At 46.9% G+C, this 21895-nt stretch overlaps 2 protein-coding genes across 3 annotated transcripts; both read right to left on the bottom strand.

Annotated features, from left to right (window-relative positions):
• Positions 1-133: 133 nt before the first annotated feature.
• On the bottom strand, positions 134-2477 carry ARMC7 (armadillo repeat containing 7). The gene is made up of 3 exons (XM_048323517.1): positions 2252-2477; positions 2033-2176; positions 134-1176 (listed from the first exon to the last, which is right to left on the bottom strand). The coding sequence occupies exons 1-3, from the start codon at positions 2316-2318 to the stop codon at positions 839-841; spliced, it is 549 nt and encodes a 182-aa protein (XP_048179474.1). The 5' UTR covers positions 2319-2477; the 3' UTR covers positions 134-838.
• Positions 2478-5613: 3136 nt separating this feature from the next.
• On the bottom strand, positions 5614-15788 carry SLC16A5 (solute carrier family 16 member 5). 2 transcript variants are annotated; one of them, XM_048324074.1, is made up of 5 exons: positions 15653-15788; positions 14510-14756; positions 11189-11332; positions 9341-10207; positions 5614-7733 (listed from the first exon to the last, which is right to left on the bottom strand). In XM_048324074.1, exons 2-5 carry the CDS (start codon positions 14727-14729, stop codon positions 7492-7494), a joined length of 1473 nt encoding a protein of 490 aa, XP_048180031.1. In that variant the 5' UTR covers positions 14730-14756; positions 15653-15788; the 3' UTR covers positions 5614-7491. The 2 variants fall into 2 exon arrangements, with proteins under 2 accessions (XP_048180031.1, XP_048180030.1); XM_048324073.1 differs by lacking the exon at positions 15653-15788 and having other exon boundaries at positions 14510-14989.
• Positions 15789-21895: the final 6107 nt, after the last annotated feature.

Genomic DNA, 21895 nt, shown 5'->3' with positions numbered 1-21895 from the left:
TCTCTTGCCTCACTGGCTGATAATGAAAAGAGACTAAGCTGGCTTCGATTTCTGGCCCGTGTGCTTCAGTAAGAGTGGGCAAAGGCTGCAAGTGATGGAGAAAAACATTCATGAGCTCACACAGAACTGATTGCACAGCATTTAAGTTAATGTTTTATTAAGAGAAGCTTTTACAAGACAGCTGTTCTTATGAGCCAGACTGCCATGAGCCCCCTTTTTTTTTTTTTGACTTCACCTTTCTCACCAGTGGTAATGAAAGAAAAACTTACCACTTCTTCATTTGTAGGGTAGCTACAGCCTGTCCTATGCAGTGATTCCCTAGCTGGCTGCCTGTGCCATGATTGGAGGATGGCATAACTAGTGCCACAGGGATGCAGAGATTGTGAACTGCCAGGGCAGGGAAACTCTTTTCTCTGCAAGAGAAATAAATTTCTGTGACATTTCAGTCACTTGAGTTGACACTTAGCGTTCCTTGTCACTGACACTGAAGGGGAGAGCTGCAGCACAACTATCCAGGAACCAGAGGGGACATAATTCTGCCCAATAACCCAAGCAGAAAACCCCTCATTGCTGGGAAGGGTTACTTGAGCAAGCTGGGTGCTGAGCTGCACTTGGCAAAGTACTCTCCAATGTGCAGCCATGACCTGCTTTATTTTAAGTATTTGCTTGCAGGCTTGGCTGTGTGCTTGGCCCAGCTGCCATGGTAGTGCTGTTCCATCCTCTTTGTTAACTAAACCCCAGCACTGGTGGGACCAACCCCCCCGTCTTTAATGCTGCTCTTGACCTGCCGAGCAGAAAGCGAGAACAGCAGGAGGTTCCCCTCTCCACAGCCCCGCGCTCAGTCCTTGGGCAGAGGAATCCCCACTGCCGTGTGCCTGCTGAGGTTCCTGGCCTCCTCCACCTGCGGAGGGCTGCAGTAATCCTGCAGGAAGATGGATGCCAGGTTGCTGAGGCGCGTGTTGGCCGAGAGCGAGAAGCGGAGCATGCACTCCACCACGGGCAGTGCCGTGGTCTGCACGCGCGAGCGCGGCGTCGTCAGGAACATCAGCGTGGTCACGGCCGACACCACGGTCTCCTCGTTGGAGCTGGACAAGCAGTTGATGATGGGCTCCACCCCGTTGGCCTCCAGGATGTACTCTTTGTTTGTTTTATCCAAGCACAGGTTGCAAAGACCACCTGGAACGGCAAGAGAAAAGCGTCTGTCCAAATTCACTGCTCATCCTGTTTCTAACATCCAGATTTTCTGTTTGGACGGAAAATTCTTAACGGTTCCCTAGGCCATGTTTTGTTGATTCTTTCCCGAGATTTTCCACCAGCACACTCCTCCTCCTGTGTGTCATTAGAGGGCACTGTTACTGCTGCACATAACTGCTTCCACAGAACGATTCCAGGATCACTCATCCCTAGTGGAAGACACAAGCCAGCAGCTTATTGCAGGTGCTACAGGAAGCCAGAGAATGGAGATAACCAGAGTAAGTAGCCAAGAACCACAGAATGTTTGAAATATGAAACTTTGAGACGCAGCCACAAACCTTAAAAATCAAATACGTTTAGTATCATCTCATAGAGCTGCTCACAGGATCTGCCCCCTTAGCTTACATTCAGACCATGAAAAATCACGGTAAGGCAGTTCCTCAGAGGATTTATTAAAAATGTCAGGTAGTATTCTAGAAGACCAGTTGCCAATAGCAGAATGGTTACATGGATCTGTACAACAGACCTGGCAAAATCTATGTATTAATGACTGCTTCTCTATAGAAGAGATTTCAGTAAAAAGTTAATCAGGTACTGTTTAGAAAAGAAACAAACAACCCAAAATCCTTTCCAGATAGTGCCTTTATTAAGCCCTATGAGGACATGGAGGGTCATGCCCGCCTCTGACCTCTCTCCTATTCTGCACTAAAGGAGGCTTTACCAGCACAGTGTGGGTTTGTTTTTGGAGCCCTGCGTGAATTTTGGGAGGATTAACGACCGAACCGAGCGCAGGGCCGGGTGTTCCCTGACCAGGCGTCAGCTGAGGAGCAGCCCTTACCCATGGCAAACTCCACGAGGGTCTCGTTCTCCTCGGTGAGCATATCGAGGAACAGGTCCAGCACCTGGAGCTGCCGCAGGTACTCGTAGTTGCTGGGATCGTAGGCGAAGTTGGCCAGGTTCGCCAGCACCTGCTCCTTGGCCTCTGCAAGGAAAAAGGGTCGGGTGTGTGAGGAAACGCTCGACACGGAGAGGACGAGCGAGCAGCGCCGTTTGTTACCTGTGCTGTCCGTCACCTGGAACTCGGTGACGAGCGCCTGCAGGTATTCCAGCCGACCCAGTTCCATCGCGGCACACCACACCGGGCTGCCCGTTCCCCGGGGCAGCGTCGGCTCAAGGACCGGGTGTACCGAGGGATGGGGACGAACCGGCTGTCTCAGGGCAGCACGCAAGGCCCACACGCCGCCATTTTGTGGGCGGTGCACGGCGGGGCCAGCTCCCTCAGGCGGGGCGGGGCGGCCGCCATTTTGTGGGCGGAGGGCGGGCCCACTCCTTTGAGGAGGAGCGGTGGTGCCTGTCCCTCCTCTCTCTCCCTAAATGTATTGTATATAATTATATCAAAATATAAATAAATATATCAAATATCTCAAGATAAATGAACCTGCGTCGAGGTATTTGACTGTCTCGTTCTATGGCAAAGCTTTGCTGTTTAAACGCTTTGTTCTGCAAACCAGCTGACCTTTCCCCACTGATTACTTAAAAGAATTTTCACCTCTGTATGTGTTTTGCTGCTCCATCCCAGTGCTGCTGCCCTTGTGGTAGTGCTGCTCCTGGATCAGTTCCAGTCTAAATAACGGGATTGCAACTCACGAAGCTGAGGGAGAAAAGGTAAAAACATATGTGCAGAGTGAGGTAAATTACCTGGGAAAGAAAATGAAACAAACCCAAGGAGTGAATTAAAAGAGCAGCAGGTGATTCCACCTTGGCTGTACAAAGGTTTGGGCACAGAGCAGAGCAGTTCCCTTGTCCTGAACTAACACAGCTCAGTGAAACCACCGCAGTTTTACGTGCTGCAAGAGGGTTCAATTATGGTTCATGTCGTGTAAATATAGAAGGTAAAGGTTAATAAAGTTCGTAAATTGTGGGAGTGGACTCTGCAGAAATTTGTACTGCTTTTATTGAAGCAATTACATGCATGGATGTTCTTCTGTGGATAAGGCAAGGAACAGGCCGTGAGAACATGTTGTCTTTTGTGTTATCTCAAATACAATTGATTTTCATATCAAGCAAATTAGTCATGGACTGATCCACATCGCACCAGTGACAAGAGTGGTGGGCTGATAACCCACACAGCTGGGGCCACTAAAATTATCTGCCCATGACTACATTAAATAGAAGGATGAGCAAAGAAAGCTTCACTGAATGCACTAACGCTAAATATTTTAACATTGTAATGGTGTGGGAAGACACAGAACATGAAAGGGAAGGTATTTATTTCTACCTGGTACAAAAGTTTAAGCCAGACTAAGCACTAGCAACTTCAGCTCTTAGCATAATTATCAACTGAAGTCAGTATGTATTTATGTATATGTCTAAATATATATATGTATTTTTATGTGCATATTTGAGTATATATATGTGAAGATGATCAGCAAAGGTGCTACAGACTATGTCTATATTAGAATGTTTTGCTACTGTACTAAGAAATCTCTTCTTATGTGTGCCTTTGTAAGTGGTAAGTGTTGATACACTTTAAAGCTTCATCTGTCATTAAATAGAAGGTAAATGAGCAATGTGGGAAAGCAGGAGCAGAGAAAGCAAACACCGGGAGCTAGTCCATACAAACAGAGCACTACTGGGATTGACTAATAAGGGGGGGGAAACTGTGTTTAAAAAGGAAAAATGCTATTTCTTCTGTTTGTAAGAACTGCATTTACTCACCCAATATTGGCTGTATAGTTTAATGGTCTGAGTGCTCCAAGCACTTGCTGTTTGCCAGAGCAGTTCCCAGAGCAGGGACTGGGCTAGCTGGGGTAGTCACAGCTCCAGGGGCTATTCTGGTGACTTCCATAGCATATTGAAGCCAGAATTCAGGAAATTTTAATTTCTAGTAGTTGTTTCTTTTCTTATAGCTACTAGCCATGTCTGCAAACAGCAAGCCAAGCTCTTAAATTAAGTGATTTTGAACTTCTGAGGTGTCTTAGAGTGTGTTAGATTGCTGTAACCTTTATTTGGGGTTTATTGCTATTAAATATAAATAAATAATCATAAACTTTCCCAATTATTACCCCGGCAGAGAACCTTAGGCTTTAAAGGATCATGATCTTGCAATACTTCAGTGTGAGCTTCCCAGTGAATATTTAATTTCAGTGAGTAAAGGTGCTTCTTGCCAAAATGCTTATCTTGCAAGAGTCAGAGTATCTTCAGTGATAAAGGGAGCAGGGGAGGGGCAAGAGGGGACCCGGGGAGAAAGGAACATTTAATTCTGGTCAGTTTTTGTTGCTCTGCTGTTTCTCAGAGATTTGTAACCTGGCTGAGTTATTAGTGTTTGTCCCGAATTAAAGCCAGGGTTATTTTACTGTCTGCTGGTGTTAAAGAAACTGCTTCAGTTGGGCTGTGGTTGCCTTGCATAAAGGGCTGACCTTAAACTAATGAGGGGAACTTTTATTGCTTTCTTTTCCTTCTGGTCCCCAAGATTCCTAAGGACTGAGTGTTGCTGCACCTGTAGGATCCCTCTGAGGGGGAATATTTATTATTCTGTAGCATGCTCAGGTCCCTCCTGTTATCCTTTGCCAAGCTCCTGCTCAAGGCAGCTTGGAGTTCAGGTTTGAAACACACACGGGAGAAGAGATCTGCGGAAAGGAGAGTTACGGGAACTCAGACATCTTATTCACCTGTGGAAACACAGCATAAAATGTTGCTTCTTGTCTGCTGAGGATTTGCTTCAAACCTGTGGGTTGTGGATTACTTTTAAAGGGTCTGTGGAAAGTAACCAGGGGAGACAGCTCTGTTTTCAGGCTTGAGTTCTGTAAGGCTGTTAGAAAGGTTTCAGTCAGCAAGTTGAGAAATGTTAAAACAACAGGTTTGTGAATTGGTTGTTTTTCTTCCCAGAAACACTCCCTGTGCCTGCGAATAAGTCCCAGTGACCCCAGTGATGAGTCTGGGAATATCAAAAAGCAGTTCTGGAAAGCACTCTCCCTGCTTTCCATCCTAAATTATCTTGCACTGCTGTGCACAATCAAGAAATGATCAAAACAGGTTTCTTTGCCTTGGTGTAGGAGGAGCTGATCTCTGTGTCAGCTTCAGTTGGTGAAGATTTTTTGGTTTTGTCCTGTATATTTCCTTTCTTATGAAGCAGCCAGGGCAAAAGCATTACAGGCGGAGCAGTTGGCTCCACACAAGAGCCATTCCATTGCTCCTTCACCTAACCTTTGTTTCATGTGAGAAATTTTAGTGGGTTGTAGCTTACACCATATCTTGCCTGGTTTGCCCGGGTAATTTGTAGCAGTGGGAGGATCTGGAGCAACACAATCTCATATTTCCATAAGAAAACAGAAAGGGAATGTAGAAAGGTGAACAGAATTTAAAATATAAGAATTACACACAGAGAAAATAGCAGTCTGTTCGGATGCTTAGCTGTTTATTTGCAATAGCTAGAAGAGATTTGGGACTTAGTCCCTTTTCATTGCTTTTTTGAGAAAGCACCCTCATTTTCCTAGGAATGTACACTGGTCTGTTTTGATGAGAAGCACCAGCCCCTGTTTGCTTCATAGTTATGGACCATGTAAGCATTACATAAGTTAATAAACACATGTGATGAGAGATTAGATATGTATATCTCCCACTAATAATCTTATTTAAGTATAGGTTTGATCAGACAATGCAAATCCTCCTGGGTCCGTAATCCCAGGGCAGTACTGGAGAAGATACTGAGCTGTGGGAGCAGGAACCCTTCTGAAGGGCTGATGCCTTTTCTGTGTAAAAGCCAGCTGTGAAAGCTATCGTAGTCTCTGAAGACCTTGGAGTCAGTTTTCCAGTGGTTTCATCCAGAGTGGGGTTTTTTTTTGTTGGTTGGTTTGTTTTGTCTGAGGAGCTCTAATGGAAACTGTGGGTTTATCACTAGGAATCTGATAGGACAGTTTTCCAGGTAAGCACTGCAGTTGAGTTTGATATAACAGTTCTTAGACAGGTGCTGGAGTTCCACTGAAAGCTGTTACTTCTTCCATTTCACTCCCATTTTGTACTTCCATCTCTTTGATTGTTCTGATGTGTTGGGTTATCTTCATCCGTGTGCTTCATGAGCTGTTATCCACATGTTGGATCAGGAATGATACAGAACACGAACAGTTTGCATCTTGAGCTGATGCTGAGGGTGCTGCAGCCATCATCTGAGCAGTGACAAGCCTAAATCCCGGGAATGTGGCAGAAAAAAGCCACTTACAGTCAAGGCTGCATGGCTAGAAAGTCAGCAACACTGGTTTTTCTCAGTATGCTTTCTCCACAGATTTCTTTGTAAGTTCTGCTTGTACTTATAAGAAGTATAAGTTATGTTTGTACAAAGTTCTCTATACTGAGAATGCTGGTGTAATTAAGTTCAGAAGTCTAAGACTAAAGAGCTGAATTGATCTCCACAAAGAGGACATACAGTTGCTTTGAATTTTGCCCTATAAAATAATGCATATCCTTATTCTTAGGTCTAATACCACCCTCCCTGCCCCAAATGAGTTCCAGTTAATGCTGTTTACATGAACCACGAATCCTCTTTTATGTTACATTAAACAGCACTTGAGATATCAGTAGTTATACAAAGCAGGCACTCCAAGCCTTGGTGGGTGGGTTGGTTTTTTTTTTGTTGAGGCTCTGGAGCTGAATTTTGAGGCTTTGAAACTGTCCTTGGCATGAAGAACTCCTGTATATGTTTCATAGGAGAAAATAGTTGATCTTACTAGAGACTTGTTTGAGTTCTACAACCCACACAGCTGCTTCTGTATAATATTTAGAGATGTGGAAAATAATAACACACGTCCTGTAGAAAGTGTTTGTCTTGCTACCCCCAACATGGGAAGTAACCAGGAAGCCTGTGCACCAAAACTGCATATTCAGATGAGGCAAAAATACTTCTTTGTGAAGAACTACCCATTAATACGTGTTATCCAGCACTTCCAACTGGAACGTGCTTGTGAAATTCCGTTGACTTCTTAAAGTCAATTAACCCAGTTGAACTGACACGGCTTTTGTCTCCTGGCGCTGGGTTCTGTGGCTGTTATCCCATGGTTTGATTTAGGAGAGCTCAGATCTCTTTGTGCATTGTCTCCTTGGCTGGCGCTGGGTTCTGGGCTGGGCCCGTGGTCTGAATGGCTGTCTTGGAGTCTGCCATGGCCCTGTGGAGTGGAAGTGCAAAAGGAAGATGACAGTTGTGGAAAGCAGACTGGTTTTTTCTCATCTGCTGCCAGTGTTGGGCCATGTGTTGCTTTGTACAGACCACTTCATTGTGTTGCTCTTTCTTCCCCTTCTTTATTTTCATACACTTGTGATGTACTCAACTGCTGGAGGGGATTGATTTTCAGCCTTTGGTTCTGTTGATGTTTCACTGTATTGATATCTGGAGGGATTGTCCAAATGTGCTTTGGAAGCCTCTCTCAGTTTGTTTTTTTTTTCCAGAGCACAGAAGCTGAGTCCCATAAATAATGCAGCTGATATGAGGAAGAAGCTGGAATTGTAGAAGACGTAGTGGAAATCACTGGTTACGTCTACCAGGAGACCTGAAGTAGAAGCCATAGCTTAGCCAAAGAGAAGAAGCACACTAAAGGTATACATTTACCTGAATGTTAAACCTGCATCATTCAGCAAACTGCCATATACAAAAGACAAGCATTCTCTGATGAGTTAAGTTCTCTCCTCTTCTCTAGATTCTAGGGATTGTTTACTTTTTTATTTATAGTCTCAAGTCAGGTGATACTTCTGTAGAAAGTATTTCTCAATATACAGAGAAATCAGGAAAGAAAGGAAATTGCAATTTTTCCTCAACCTGCTGCTACATTTCATTTGCTCAGCAGAGGACACTGGTGCCACTGCCACTCAGTGGCTTTTGGAATGAGTGACCCTATTACATCCTAGGGCAGAAAATAGAACAACTAGAGAGAGAAATAGCTCAGAAATTTACATGCTAGGGTCTCTAAACTGAACATTTGTCTCTAATCCTGTGTAATGAGGGATAAGGAAATTCACAGCACAACAAGATTATGACTATCATTAAGTGACCTCAATATAAACCGTTTAGAAGCATGAGATATCAAGGGAGTAATTTAACACTAATGTTAGAGATGGAAAAGTGATGCTTGGGCCAAATACATGATGCTTTCCATAGGCTGCTTATCAATGCGGAAATACTGGAATAATGTTTATTTGCTTGTATTTTTCAGTCAAGATTAGTGATGTTTCTTTCCACAGTGCACTTTTCCGTAGCAGATTTTAGGACTACAAACAGAAATGGAGCTGCTTTTACTGTGCTTTGTTTTGCCCATCTGCTGCTCCTGTCAGAGATGTCCAAGAAAGGACCTTTTTTGCTCTTTGAGAAAAGTGACTGACACACTAATGCCAGGGAGTACCATGAAGCATGGTGCATGTTGCCATCACATTATTGAACCAGACATAATTTTCCTGCTGAGTAGCCACAATTCATTGTCTGGAGAAGAGAACTAAAGCCTGAACTGAGGTTGACATGCTCAGGTTGACATTTGTTGTTTGTTAGTCTTTTGAATTTACTGCTGTACTGCGGGAGCAGGTGTGTCTTGGACAGGTCACTTAGTGACATTTGGAGTGAACTGTGAATAATTTATTGGACTGAGAGTCATAACTAGCTCCTTTCTTGTCTCCAGAGAAAAATTAATACACTCCAGAACTTGGAGAGAAAGACTGAACAGAAGCTTTTACTACGGGGCTTTTGAATAATGTAGGACTGGTAATAATTCTGAACAGTTAATTTTTTTAATGGGATGTTCACAATTCCTTGAGACTTCATGGATAAAACAATGCAAACTGGCAAAATGGTGAAAGAGTTCACAGTAATTCCTGTCTGCTTCTTGCCACTCACTGGAAAAAAGCTCTCATTGCTCCCATACCTATCAGATCCCTTACCGAGTCATATTTTCAGTCTGCTCTTGATGCAGCTGCAGAAATGACCTTCCAACTGTCAGAAAAGGCTGATCATTCCTTTCCCACCCTGTCCTTTATATTGCTCCCTTTGCATAACTCACCTACACCATGGGTCTGGAAACTCCTTTATTCCTCTTCTTGATGCTCCCAAACACTTGTCACCAGTTTCCAAACCACCACCTTTCCCCCAGCCAGCTTTCATAGCCTCTCTCACCTGTAAGCGGGGGCCCGATGAGGAGGGTGATGCTCTCCAGGATGGTGAAGAGCCCTAGAGCACTGGAGAACCTGTCCATCTCTACCACATCCATCAGCACCTGGAAGGTGAGCGCCCCGATGCCACTCATGGCTATGCTGAGGATGACACAGTAGAGGATGAGCACACTGAACTCAGCTGAGATGACACAGATGAAATTGCTGAGCCCATAGAGGAGCACGGCCAGGCTGAACAGGTAGATGCGTCTCCCTGTGAAGACTCTGTGTCCTGAGAGCAGCCCTGTGAGAGGGCGGATGAAGATATTGATGAACCCGATGATGGAGATGAGAAGGGCTGCCTTGTGTTCCTCCACCCCGTTGTGGATGGCATAAGGCACAAGGTAGACATGAGGTAAGGCAAACCCCATCATCATCCAGGTCACTCCAATAGTGTAAATCTGGTAACCTTTGTTTTGACAGAAGATGTCAAAAGCCAGGTACTTCTGCAGCACCTGGAAGCATTTTGTCCTTCTGGTGTGCTGCTGGAGCATGGGGTGGTGAGGAGATGCTTCATTGGACAGCTGTGCCTCTTGTGCTCTGTTCCCTGGCTCTTCTTCAGGCTTGGCAGACTGTGAGAGTGACCCTGATGCCAGCTGAATGGGTCTCATGATGGCTCCACAAACACAGCAGTTCAGTAGTATTCCTCCGAAGATGAGGAAGGTGTTTCTCCAACCCATCTCATCCAGCAAGTATTGAGACAGCAGTGGCCACACCGTGAAACCGAGGGAGACGCCAGTGGAGGCCACGGCATTGGCCAGTGTTTGCCACCGTACAAAGTAGTAGCCCAGCACAGTCACTCCTGCCTGGAAGCTGAAACATGATCCCAGACCTAAAAGTGAGAATAAAAGAGTAAATGATCCTTCTATGTTGTCTTAAAGGGCGAAAATTCAGGGTGTACCCACAGATGACTTCATCTGCCACTGAAGCATTTTCTGACCTGCCAGGCCACACATCCCCCAGGGACTGATTAATACTCAGAAATCTCACATCAGGGATGAAGAAGGATGTTGTGTGTAAATTAAACTATTTGTGTTCTTGGGTATAGTAATATACTCATCTAAACGGACATTTTTCTGGGACACACCGCAATTCCTAAAGTTGTTATGGAATTGTTCATTAAAAACTTGGGTGTAACACCACATGCAACAAGCACTGCTGCTTTCCTGATGCTTTCATCAGGGCTTAGGGAGTTGCTTGTTTTTCTCTCTATGCAGTGGCCACTGCTTAACTTGCAAGATCCACCAGGATTGGTCCCAGAGTGGGGAATTAATTTCTCTTGTGTTATTAAAAACCAAGAGTTGAATGTCAGTTACATAGGAGAAATATTTGGAAAGGAAAAGTTCCCATCTGTTACTTCTGTTCAAAACCAACATGGTCTTTTGTTAGAAAAAGATGTCTCCATTCTCCCCCTGATTGGGAGTGGTGAAATACAAGCCCAGGGAACCTGGGAAGGACATTATCCCAACACATTATGTTCAAAGATTGGAAAAACAGCAAAAAACCCTCCCTTCTTGAAAGACAAAAGGCTGAGAAGCTACTAAAAAGAACAGACATCCTTTTTCTCCATTTTACCCTCTGGAGACCTGTAGCTTTTTCCAGAGAAACACTTCCCAGCGAGCTTGAGTGGGTGAGGTGTGTGCTAAAGGGGTGTGAAGGCCAAGTCTAGTGGCTGTAGGATTCCTGCTGTGCTGGGAGGCTGTTGAGTTCTCCTATTTCACAGATGAGTGGAAAAATGTGACCACTTAGTTGGGGCTCTCCCATTTCCCATCTCCAGCACAGCAGCTGAGTATCCCTGCTCTCTGGTACGTACCAGTGATGAGGCCGGCCGTGAGGTACAGCTGGCTGATGGACTTGCAGAAGGAGCTGGACACCATTCCCAGCCCGCTGAGCAGCCCACCCAGCATCACCACAAACCTGCAGCCAAACCGCTTCACCAGGATGCTGCAGAGGGGCCCTGGAAGCAGAGAAGAAAAAGGGGAAGCAGTTAGGGAGGAAGGAAGTATTTTGTATGTGCTGGATTGCTGCAATTATCGAATGATGTAGTATAAAGACCCCAAGGGTTGTCCCAGCAGCTTAATGTAGTGGGGGAGACAGGAAGAGAAAATCTGTTCTGTGATCCTCCCAAGTGCTTGGCCAGCTTGTTGGCTGAGGGGAAGTCTGTGATCTGCTGGGATTTTGACCATCAAGTAGGATGTGATGGATTTTCATTAAAACCCTTGGAAATGGACTTCTGGTGAATTCCATGATATTGTGATAAATTACTGGCTTGTTAATGACATTTAACATCCTTCATTTTGGGGCAGGGAAAGATTAGTTCCCACCTGCAGTCCATCAGTGGGAAGGTGCTTCTCTCTGCATGTTCTGGCAGAAGAGGATCTGAAGGTAGAGTTTCTTTTCCTGTTCCTTTGAGGATCCTCAAGGTTTTCCAGGTTTTATTAACTTTTTTCCCCAATTCTGAACATTTAAGGTTATGCAAGCAAATGCAAAATTACTGTAAGCTGCAGAATTAGGAGTCAGTCAGTGTAGGAAATATAACCTGTGGCGTATTTGTGAACTAAATCAATGTCTGGTTTGAAATAAAATCCACACAGTCAAGTGAACAGTGGAACATTATTAAAATTACGAGTGCAGCTGTCTGTATTTTGATCTGCTTGGGAGATTTTCACTTCAGACTTCACTGGCCTTTGAAAAACTGTCCAGCAAATGTGATTGGATTATTTTTCCTCCTGCTAAAGACATTAAGGATGGTACTGCTGTTTAACTAGCCCAAGAAGGCATACATTGAACACTACAAAATAATGAGATTGGCTCTAAAAACCATCAGAGTTTTTCATTATTAGTTCCTGGTTGCTTGTTGTCTGGATTTCAAATGTTATTTCTCACTTGCCTGGGGCTTTTGTGGTTTCTTTTGCAAGAATAATATCAACTAAAGTGCTGCATTTGTATGAGTTAGTCCAGAGTTTCTGTGTGCATGGATATCTAGGAGCAGGAACCTGTAAGGGCCTGAAATTCCCTTTTGGAGACAGATGTAGGACCCTGAGATCTCTCAAATTATCTTATAACAAAATAATCGTTAATGGCTTTTACCTAGGAACACAGCACCGATAATGGGATATGTTTGGTTGAGTTATGAGCCATTGTTTGCCCTGTGCCCTTCCCCGTTTCCTTCCATAGCTCTCCTGCATCGAACCTTCTCCCAGGACTGACTGCTCTGAGAACAGGCTGCTCTGCCCATTTTCCTTTCTCTTCCAATTTTTGCAACAAATAATTTTTTTCCCCCCTTCAGTTCCTCTGAATTAAAAAGAATAGAGGTGAAGAAAAGAGAGAGGCACTTCTAAGAGATACTGGTGACAGCGGAATGCAATTTTGGGAAAGATTTAAGTGCTGAAATGATGAATGTAACTGGAGAACCTGAATCAAGTAGAGCCTGGCCCCTTGCAAAGGACGTCAGAAGTTGCAGCAAAAGCCATATGTGCTTGGCCTGAGAGGGAGGCTTTGATCTCTGCTTATTTTGTTGATTTTTCCTTCTGGTTTATGTTACTGCTGCCTAGTGCTACTGGGGGACAAGAACAAGCCCCCCTGTGCTGTAACACCCTGCAAGAGGAGACATAACTGGCAAGAAAAGTACAACTTTCTGGCTGTGCCCTGACAAATTCTATTGTGAATATCATTAATGTGAGGCTATTCTTTCTTTATCTAATTTATAACTTTTGGATCTTTGTATTACCTTTTACTGTGGTTCCAGCCTCCTACACAAAAATTACTTCATTAAAGATGACAGGATAATTGACATTCTTGTAGATACTGCCAGAATTGTCCTTCCTGGACATGCTGGGACCAAGCTGCTTCTGAGACCATTTCCTAGAGCCAGCAGGTCCCAGTTGGATCCTTCCCACTAATCACAGAAGGATCACAGGGGCTGGAAGACAGGATGGGGAATGCCCAACAGCTTCCAAATTCCAAGCCCCAAGGATACTGCTCTATTTCTGCTGACTCTCAGTGGTGATTCCTCCCCTTATCGCTTCCCTCGACATCTCTTTCAATCTGCGCCTTGATATTCTGGACCCAGCTGTTTCTGCTAAGGTGTAAACTCTCAGTTTCATGCAGGTGGCTGCCAGCCATGTCCTACCACAGCCTTCACATCAGTGTGACTCAGGGCTCTGGGGTTGGTTTTTTTTTCCTTTATCACGTAGTGTCAACTTTCACCAGCATTAGAAGGGAGCAGGTATGAACTCAGGGAGAAGCTTGGATACATGGGCAACCCTGGGAACTTTCCCTCTGTTGCCTGGTAGGGTTTGGGTTGTCTGTTTATCGAGTAAGCACAGGATTTGTATGGGGCACAAAGCACAGGCCACTCTTTGGGAAGCCCTCAAGCTGCTGGGGATTTGGTTTTCTCTCTGCAGAAATAGAAAAGCATCCCTGCATCTGCGTGTGGAATCTGGGACCACTGTCCTGTGTTACTCCCACATTTTATTTTGAGGGGAAAACCAGTGAGTCACTCTACTATCCACAGAGCACAATGCTCCTTCCACCCCTGCAGCCGGAGGGTGCTGCCTGACCCACATTCTGCACTGATCCAGCCCTGCGCATGTCCACCCTGATGCCTGCGTGGGTGTGCGCTCCGTGCCACTACCCAAGGAGCTGCTTTTAAGGCTTTGTCTCAGCTGGCAGCTTGGAGGAGCTCAGCTTTTGGCATCTCTTCAGCCACAAAGAACAGAGCTGTCATGTGGCACTTGGAAGGAGATGTGCTCTTGTGGACAAGATAAACCAAGAAAGTAGCAGAGCTCCAGCACTGTGTGCTGGCTTATTCAAAGAGCTTATGTGAGAAATAACTATGTTCTTGCTGATCTGAAAAACTGGGCTGAGAAAGGGATTTGCCTTCTTTGACCAAGAGTCTTGGCTGACTCTGAGAGTGACAGAAGGGACCATAGAATCTGTGGACACTTAGCTTTGGACTGTGGGATCCAAGTGGCTTGAAGATGCTGTGTACTGCCAAACAGCTACTCTGCTTGGACCTCCCAATCCCTTCCACCGCCCGCCTTAATTAAATGGTGGAAGTATCCTCATTACATCCCTCCACCAGCAGCACAAGGGCAGGAGGTGGAGGAGGCCATTCCCTGCTGTCACTCACCCCCTCCATGCAGCACGGCCACCATGATGGACGGGAACCACGATGTCTGGCTGTTGCTGGCCTGGAACTCGTGCTGGAGGTCCGTGAAGAAGACACCGATGCAGCAGGGGAAGCCCAGCGTCAGCCCTTGCAGCAGCACTGCAGCCAGCAGGACCATCCATGCCCATCCTCGGTCCTGGGGCTTGGCAGTGCCATGTCCTGCTGCTTCTCCTTGGGACATGATAGCTCCTTTCTCCTCTAAGCCAGCCTGCTGGGGAAGGGAGTGCAGCTACCATGCAACCCTCAGCCCAGCAAACAGGCCTTCAGGGAAGAGCGTGATGGTGTTCCTGAGGCTCAGAGCACCGGTCTCCCACACCTTTCCCAGCTGACACTCTTGACTTCTTGCTCTGCATTTCTTCCAGCACCTCCCTTCCTTCTCACTACAGGATCCTGGCACCGGATTGCTTAAGAAACCACTGCCTTCTTTTATATTTCACAAGACTGCTACCACAGCCAGGTAGAGGACAGGACCACACCTCTTCTGAGGTATGAATTGGCTTTACCTAGCTCCACCCTTATTTTCTCTTTCACCTGCTTTCGTCATATGGAGTCCCCTTGCTGGCAATTGCTAAGGTCACTCAGTCCCCATGCCAAGAAGAGGAAGAAAAACTGCAAATGCCAAGTAAAATAGAAACCTATAAAGGTTGCATGTCACAGCAGAGCTCAGTGCGAACCTTTCAGGAAAACTACACCTACCTACAAAGTGGTGGTGATAAAAAAACATTTTTAAAGCCATTAATTAATTAGAATCCAGTGATGGCAGATAGGCTTTTGCTTTACCTCTCTAGGTCTAGAGCTGCTTCTGAGAGATCCCAGTTTGGATTTCTCTGAGACTGGCAGCTTGGAAGGTATAGCAATAGCATTCCCCATCCTCTCCACATGAATAAACATGCATAAAATAATAATCTCTGGCAGCTGGATGAGCTCAGAAAAAGTGCCCATAAGGTCACTGCACAGCGCAATATTTACTTAGCACTCAAATGGTGTTTTTTCCCTGACACAACAGCTGCATATAGGTTTTGTGTGCAGCTTTAGAGATGAATAACAGTTTGATTTTGCTCATTATTTCAAATATGCCCTGGTGGCAGAAAGTTAGTTTCGTACCTCAGGCTGAGACCAGAACTGGTCAAACGAAGGGCGGCGCCGCGTGGCTGCGGCTCATCCCCTGTGTGCGCAGCCCGGTCAGCTCATGGCCCGCGGTCAGACCCTTCTGCTTCAGTAGCGACTACAGGCTTTGATGAAGTCTTTGCAATATTAACCTAGGCATCATTTCTGTAAACAGGGCTCTTATGCTGGCTGGCTCACAGCCAGAAAACGAAAAAAAAAAAAAAGGCTGGGAGCAGAAGGGGCCCGTGGGAAGGGGCTCTGAGATGCAAATCACGGTGGTGGTGCTCAGCACACTTTAATCCTTTGTCCACTTTAGCTGGGCGCAGATAATGCAACTAATTCAAGTGCTTGTCTCTGTGGTGTGAATTAGCTGGATGACAGCCTAAAACCTCTCCCCGGCAACAGCAAACCTGCAAAAAAAGGCAGAAGCACAGCTCCTCTCTGTTCCCAGCTGCCCTGTCCAACTCTTGAGTTTGTCCAGCAGATTCCTGGCTCCCCTCACATCTCCCTGGGCGCCTGCTCACAGGGGAGGACTCTCCAGTGGGGCTGCAGACCCCATGGCTTTCATCCACTTTCTGCCCCTGGCTGCAGGACACCTTTGCTCCTGGGCAGCCCGACCTGCACAGTCGCTGCAAGGACCCTGGGGATGTGCTGCCGGGTGCCACACGACCTCCTCGCTGCCTCCTGCCTGCATGTAGGTAAAGGAACAAGTTTGTTCCAGCTCTGGCTTAGCCGGCTGTGCCACACCGAGCAACAGCAGCGCAGCAAACCCTCGGATTAACCCTTCCAAGGTATCCAGATAGGATGGACTGTGTGAAAGTGGAAGGCTGGTGTGTGTTGTCCTGCTCCTACGGGCTTGATGCTCTCAGGCAACCTGCTCCTGGTGTTGAGCAATGAACGTGACAGCACCGGGACACCTGTGAAACACGGGCAGATTTTCACACACACGTGATCATCCCACGTTAGTAGGGTTGGGAATAGGATTGGAGTTCACAGCAATAGCCACATCTGGGTGCCTACTGCAAACAGTGTGCTTTTGTTGGGAGCAGGTGAATGGTGCAAAGGTGCTTCTCTCTACCAGCCTGTGGAGCACCTGAGGACATGTGAGTGCCCTGGATGGGACACAGGGAATAACTGCCTGTTTCAGTCTTTCTCTCCAGCCACTCTCTGGCAGTCACTGTCTGCCCTGATAAGCTAATCCTCTCCTGTTGATGGCTGAATGTTGTTTCTTCTTGCAGTGATCCCCAAGACATCAGCATTCAAACCTTGGACTTCCCTAGGTGTTGTGGAGTAGCCCTGGTAGCTGTTGCTTATGGCAGCAGACCAGGAATGCTCACACAGTGACTCTCCCTTCTTCTTCTGTACCTCAGTTTCCCTTAGCTCCGATAGGGGACAAACAGCTGCTGGCATAAGGGCTCCTGGCTGCTCCCTGCAAGGAGATGCAGCCCTTTGTGCCAAGAGACGCAAGGGCCTGGGGCATTTATGTAGCTCACCTTGAAGGAAGAGGTTTATATTTTGCAAATTCAGGTTTATGTTATGCAAATAAGGATATTTATAGTGTTCAGTAAGAACTTGTAGCTGGTGGCACCTCTGTAGGGAGATGAGCAGCCCACTTCTTCTCTGGAGCTACTGAGGAGGGATACCCAGCCACAGGATGCAGCAGGGAAGTAGTGAGTGTGGCTGGGGGGAGGCAGAACCACTGCCCAAAGCAATGGGGCGTGGAAGGGTGTTCAGAGACTGGACAATGCCTGTGGCTTGGGAACAGGAATGGGAATGGAGAAGAAAGTTTCTTGCACCCTCCTGCCATTGAGCTCAACCCTGGTATGCGCTGGACACATATTTTATGAATGTGTAAAATAATCTGCCTGTACAGAATCGAGATGTTTACTGTAAACTGAGCGGGGCAGTAAACTGCTTTTTGGGGTCACTAAGTGTCTGTTGAGGGTAGGAAAGCAAAGCACTTTGTCTTGGTAAATACCTTTATAAGTGACTTTTTAAGTACCTTTTCATTCTGAGACCGTGTCTCGCTTTGCCATCCTCTCCCATGTAGCTTATATTATATCCCAGCTGACTTTTCCAAGGTCACCCAGTGAGGTGACAGCAGAGAATCCAGATTTAGCTCTGATTAAAGCATCAGCCCAAGTGGTGCAGCCTGGCCCAGTGCTACGGGCTTGTCTCTGCTGGATGTCACTTGTCAGCCGTTGGTTGCAGCCCTCAGGGGACAGGCTGTGCCTGGGGCACGGTGGAGGTGGCTGCAAGTCCCCTGCTCTCTGCCTGTCCTTACCAGCACATTACAGCTTGGTAAACCAGCCCCGTGCTCCGGAGCCTCAGCAGCAGCTTTGGGGCAGGGCATGTCTTAAGGACATGGTTTAGTGGTGGCCTTGGCAATGCTGGGTTAACTGTTGGACTCAATGATTTAAAGGTGCTTTCCAACCCAAATGGTTCTGTGATTCTTTGTGGCTGGAAACCAAAGTGAAAACGCCTCAGAGCTTGCAAATCACACTTGAGAAAGACCAGTTGAATTTGTTCCAGAGATCCAGATTAGCAAATCCTCTGGCAGATTGATTCTTGCAGAGGAAGTGCAGGGGGTTGTTTGGTTTTGGGTTTTGTTTTTTGTCTAAAGCAAGGGAAATGAAGTGACATTTCAGCTGTGGGATTGCAGAGCGCTTTGTGGCAGGGAGCTGCTCCTGCCCCAGCTTCAGTCACAAATCAAACTCCTGCTCTGATCCATCCCTGGAATGTAGACAGACCCAAGAGAAACCAAGCTCTCAGAGCACCTCAAAACAGATTCCTGAGGACAGGAATCTGAACAACCCTGGCAAAACCCCTTCAGACCAGCTCTGCTGGTACTGAGAAAATGGTGCTGTGCCAAGGATGGAGGAAGTGCTGGTTTATCCTGAGTTTCCCAAGCAGTTCCCATAGCATCACTCCCACATCCTCCCCCTGCAAAAGGGATCAGGGTCCTGCCTGCAGTAATTGGTCTTAATTAGCCTGACCAGCCTCATCTGTGTCCTCCTCCCACACCCCCTCCACCCTGTTTGTTCCCCAGCTGCATTTAAGTCCAGATCCTTGCCTGGCTTGCTTTTTGCTCAGTTTCACCGCTGCTTTCTGCTCTCTTGGGTTGACTTTGGGTCTGTCTGGCTGCTTTGTGCTCATTAATCACTGACAATGTGGGTATAAAACCAGGTGAGAAGTGCCCCTTTTGGGATTAGGTTTAATGGCTATCAGCCAGTGCTGGGATAACACAGCTTAGCCTGGAGATGGGAAATGGGAGCTGAGGAGGCAGCTGGTACCAGAGCATGCACTGACAGCTCCCACTAGCCTGCAGGAATTCAGCAAGATGTGGCTTGTCCCTGCTATTTATCCCGGTGGTAGATCTCTGGCTGTGGGTGACTGCAGATGGTTTGTGTGCACGCTGGTCCTTGCCCTCCTGACTGCTACCAGAGCCTGTGCTTTGTGTAGAAGTGTGGTGCCAAGAAGGACAGCATTCCCTGAGGCAATGGGGATCTGGAGATGAGTCTGAAGAGGATGTTGCGTAAACTCACGCTGGAGGTGTCTTTGGAAGCGGGTCTGGCTCGTGCTGTGTGGCACTCTAACCTGCCACTGCCCTGGCCTGCCCTGGGAGTGGGCAGAGGGCGGGACTGATGGTGGCATGGAGTATCTGAACACATGGAGGTCCTTGCTAGGAGCCTGGCTGAGGTTGCTGAGGATATCTGGAAGCTGCTGGTGCTTTTCTTCCAGCAATTGCCTGCGTTTGTGAAGATGAGGAGAGGGGTGTGTTCCTGGGAAAATGAGGCTTTTCAAGAAATGAAGTTACCTTGTCATTAGGAATTAGGAAAATTCCTGCAGTAGGTGAGATGTGGCAGAGGAAAGGGGCTGTGGGTACGGTCTAACCCTGCTGCAGGGCATCTCTTTCACAGATTGACATTTTGAGCCTGAGCTGTGGCTGAAGGTTCCCTCTAACAAGCTCTTAATTATAATTATAATTGGCTTTTATTAATGAGGAATAAGGGACTCAGTGGGAGTAGGATCAAGAGAAGTGTTTCCTTGTGGCTGACTGCTGGGTCGATGGAGGAGGTTGTGGGGGGTTGAAGGTGCTCAGTCAGAAATTTTGGAGCATGGTTTTTAGGAAGCCAGCTGGTTTTTGGGCTTCAGCTATTCAGCTTGGCTTTTTATCTCTCAGCAGATGCTCTGCCACCCCAGCCAGGCCCTGCTCAGATCTCCTGTCCAAGGAAGATGTCCTGCTCTGAGAAAGGTATAGGTGATGCTTAGAGGTCACAACAGGGTAGGAGAGAAGATCCAGCAACTTAGTGCTGACACTTAGGCTCTTCCTGCCCATATCCAGAGTGATCGTAATGCTCAATTTTGTGGTTTCTGGAAGAGGAAAGGCAGGAGCTTGTTATCCCAGTGGGAAGTGCAGATCCCTGTACACCTTAGGGTCATATTGTCGGGGGGGTATGGAAACAGTAAAATGTGGCTTTGACCCTGTGTTTCATGGGCAAATCCCCTTTGGTTTGGCAAATATGACCATCCCCTTCTTACTTTTTACATGTTTCTTTGTATTAAAATTTTAGGGACATTAGATTGAGGATGACCATTTATTAGGCGTTTTCTATCCCTGTCTAATCTGCCTGCTTTTCTAAGACATCTTGAACTCAGTGCTCAGGTTAAAGGCCTGTCTCCTTGCTTGGTTGCCCAAATGGTTTTCCTCATTTTTAGGCACTGTCATTTGAATTCATCAGGATCACTGGTGCATGTTTTCCTGGCTGTGGTAAAGGACCTGCTGCCCAGACTGTCCTGAGCTCAAGGATTTTCTTGGTGACACAGAGACCAGTGGAGCTCTCAGCTCACTGAGGGACAGTTTCATGTGTCTCACACTTTCATGTGTCTCACACTTGAGTACTCTCTGCACTTCAGACTGCTGATGGACTTGGGTCACATTCCCATCTGCTAAAGTCTGGGAAACACCTAGGAGAGCTCTAATAGGAAATATTGCCAGAAGGTCAATTATCTTTTGAGATAAGCCTTTTCTCATCTGTTACACCACAATCTGAAGGTAATTACTGGGGCATTGCAGCTCTTTGTTTACCGTGGTATGGAGTAACCAATGTGTTTCTCCAGCCTGGGAAGCAAGAGGGTATGTGGTGGTTATTTACCCATGTGAAAGTTGGGTTAAACCTTCAATAACTGCCTCAAAACCAGATCTAGGTGGAAGGACATGGCCAAGGTCCTTGTTTCCCAAACAAGTTACTAAGCTGGGTTGAAAATATCTGCAGGCTTCCTGTCTGCACACAGATCTGGCTTGATTACTTTGTTCCGGGTGAGGGTGGGCGGGTAAGTGACAAATTGACCTTTGCCAGTGTGCGAGAGCCTGAGGCAGAGCAGAACAGCGTGTGGAGGGGCTGTGCAAGATGCATGTATGGCTGTAGCAGGACCTCTGCACCTCTGGGTTTCACCCTCCCACATGTGCAGAGGGGAAATGCAGCCGCAGTTTCCACTGCATTTTGCTGGAGCCCCAGGCCAAGCAGTTGGATGCTGATAGGTGCCTGACACTGCTGAAACCCTTTCCTATCTTTAATGTCAATTACTGTTTCCTCTTTGTCCACAGACACAAGCAGGCAGGCCAGAAAAACAAATTAATTGTGTTCCAGGCAAAACTGTTGGGCAAGGTGAGCTGCCAGCTGGGGTGACTAGTGGGAATGTTGTGGGGAGGTGAGCACCAGCCCCAGGGAGTCAGGTGGGCCCTGGACACAGCCTGGGGGACAAGAGGGAGCCTGAGCCTCTCTTTCCAGAGGAGGATGTGGAATTGCTCCTTTCATGTGCTTTCCAATGTAGAAAAGTCTGATGATGGGGTTTTCAAGTCCCTCTCTCATAGCTGGGTGCATGCACTACCTACTGACTTTACCCTGGCTATCAGAAAATCTGTGATGTTTTGTTAGTCATCTTTCCCCCAAGCACTTGGCAAAGCCACCTGGAGAATTTTTTCCCCCTACTTGTCTCTGGGGGTAGGAGGGATCAAGTCCTGCTATGGGCAGGTACTAAATCCCTTGGGTGTTTTTGTGATGCCATTCACCTCCTGCCTTGGTGGTGGCACAGCCCCATGGACAGAGCCCCTCGCTCACAGGAGCCGCTTGTCCCTGGGGATGTCCCTTCACTGGGTATCTCACATCTTCTTGGGGCAACAGCATTTGGAGGTAGCCTGGGGTGCTCTGACCAACTCAGACAAGAGTCAGGGCCGTA

The sequence above is a fragment of the Corvus hawaiiensis genome, chromosome 19 (assembly GCF_020740725.1).
Source record: "Corvus hawaiiensis isolate bCorHaw1 chromosome 19, bCorHaw1.pri.cur, whole genome shotgun sequence".
NCBI classification, from domain to species: domain Eukaryota; kingdom Metazoa; phylum Chordata; class Aves; order Passeriformes; family Corvidae; genus Corvus; species Corvus hawaiiensis.
Note: the sequence above shows the minus strand (reverse complement) of the source record. Positions and strands in the feature narration are given on the sequence as shown.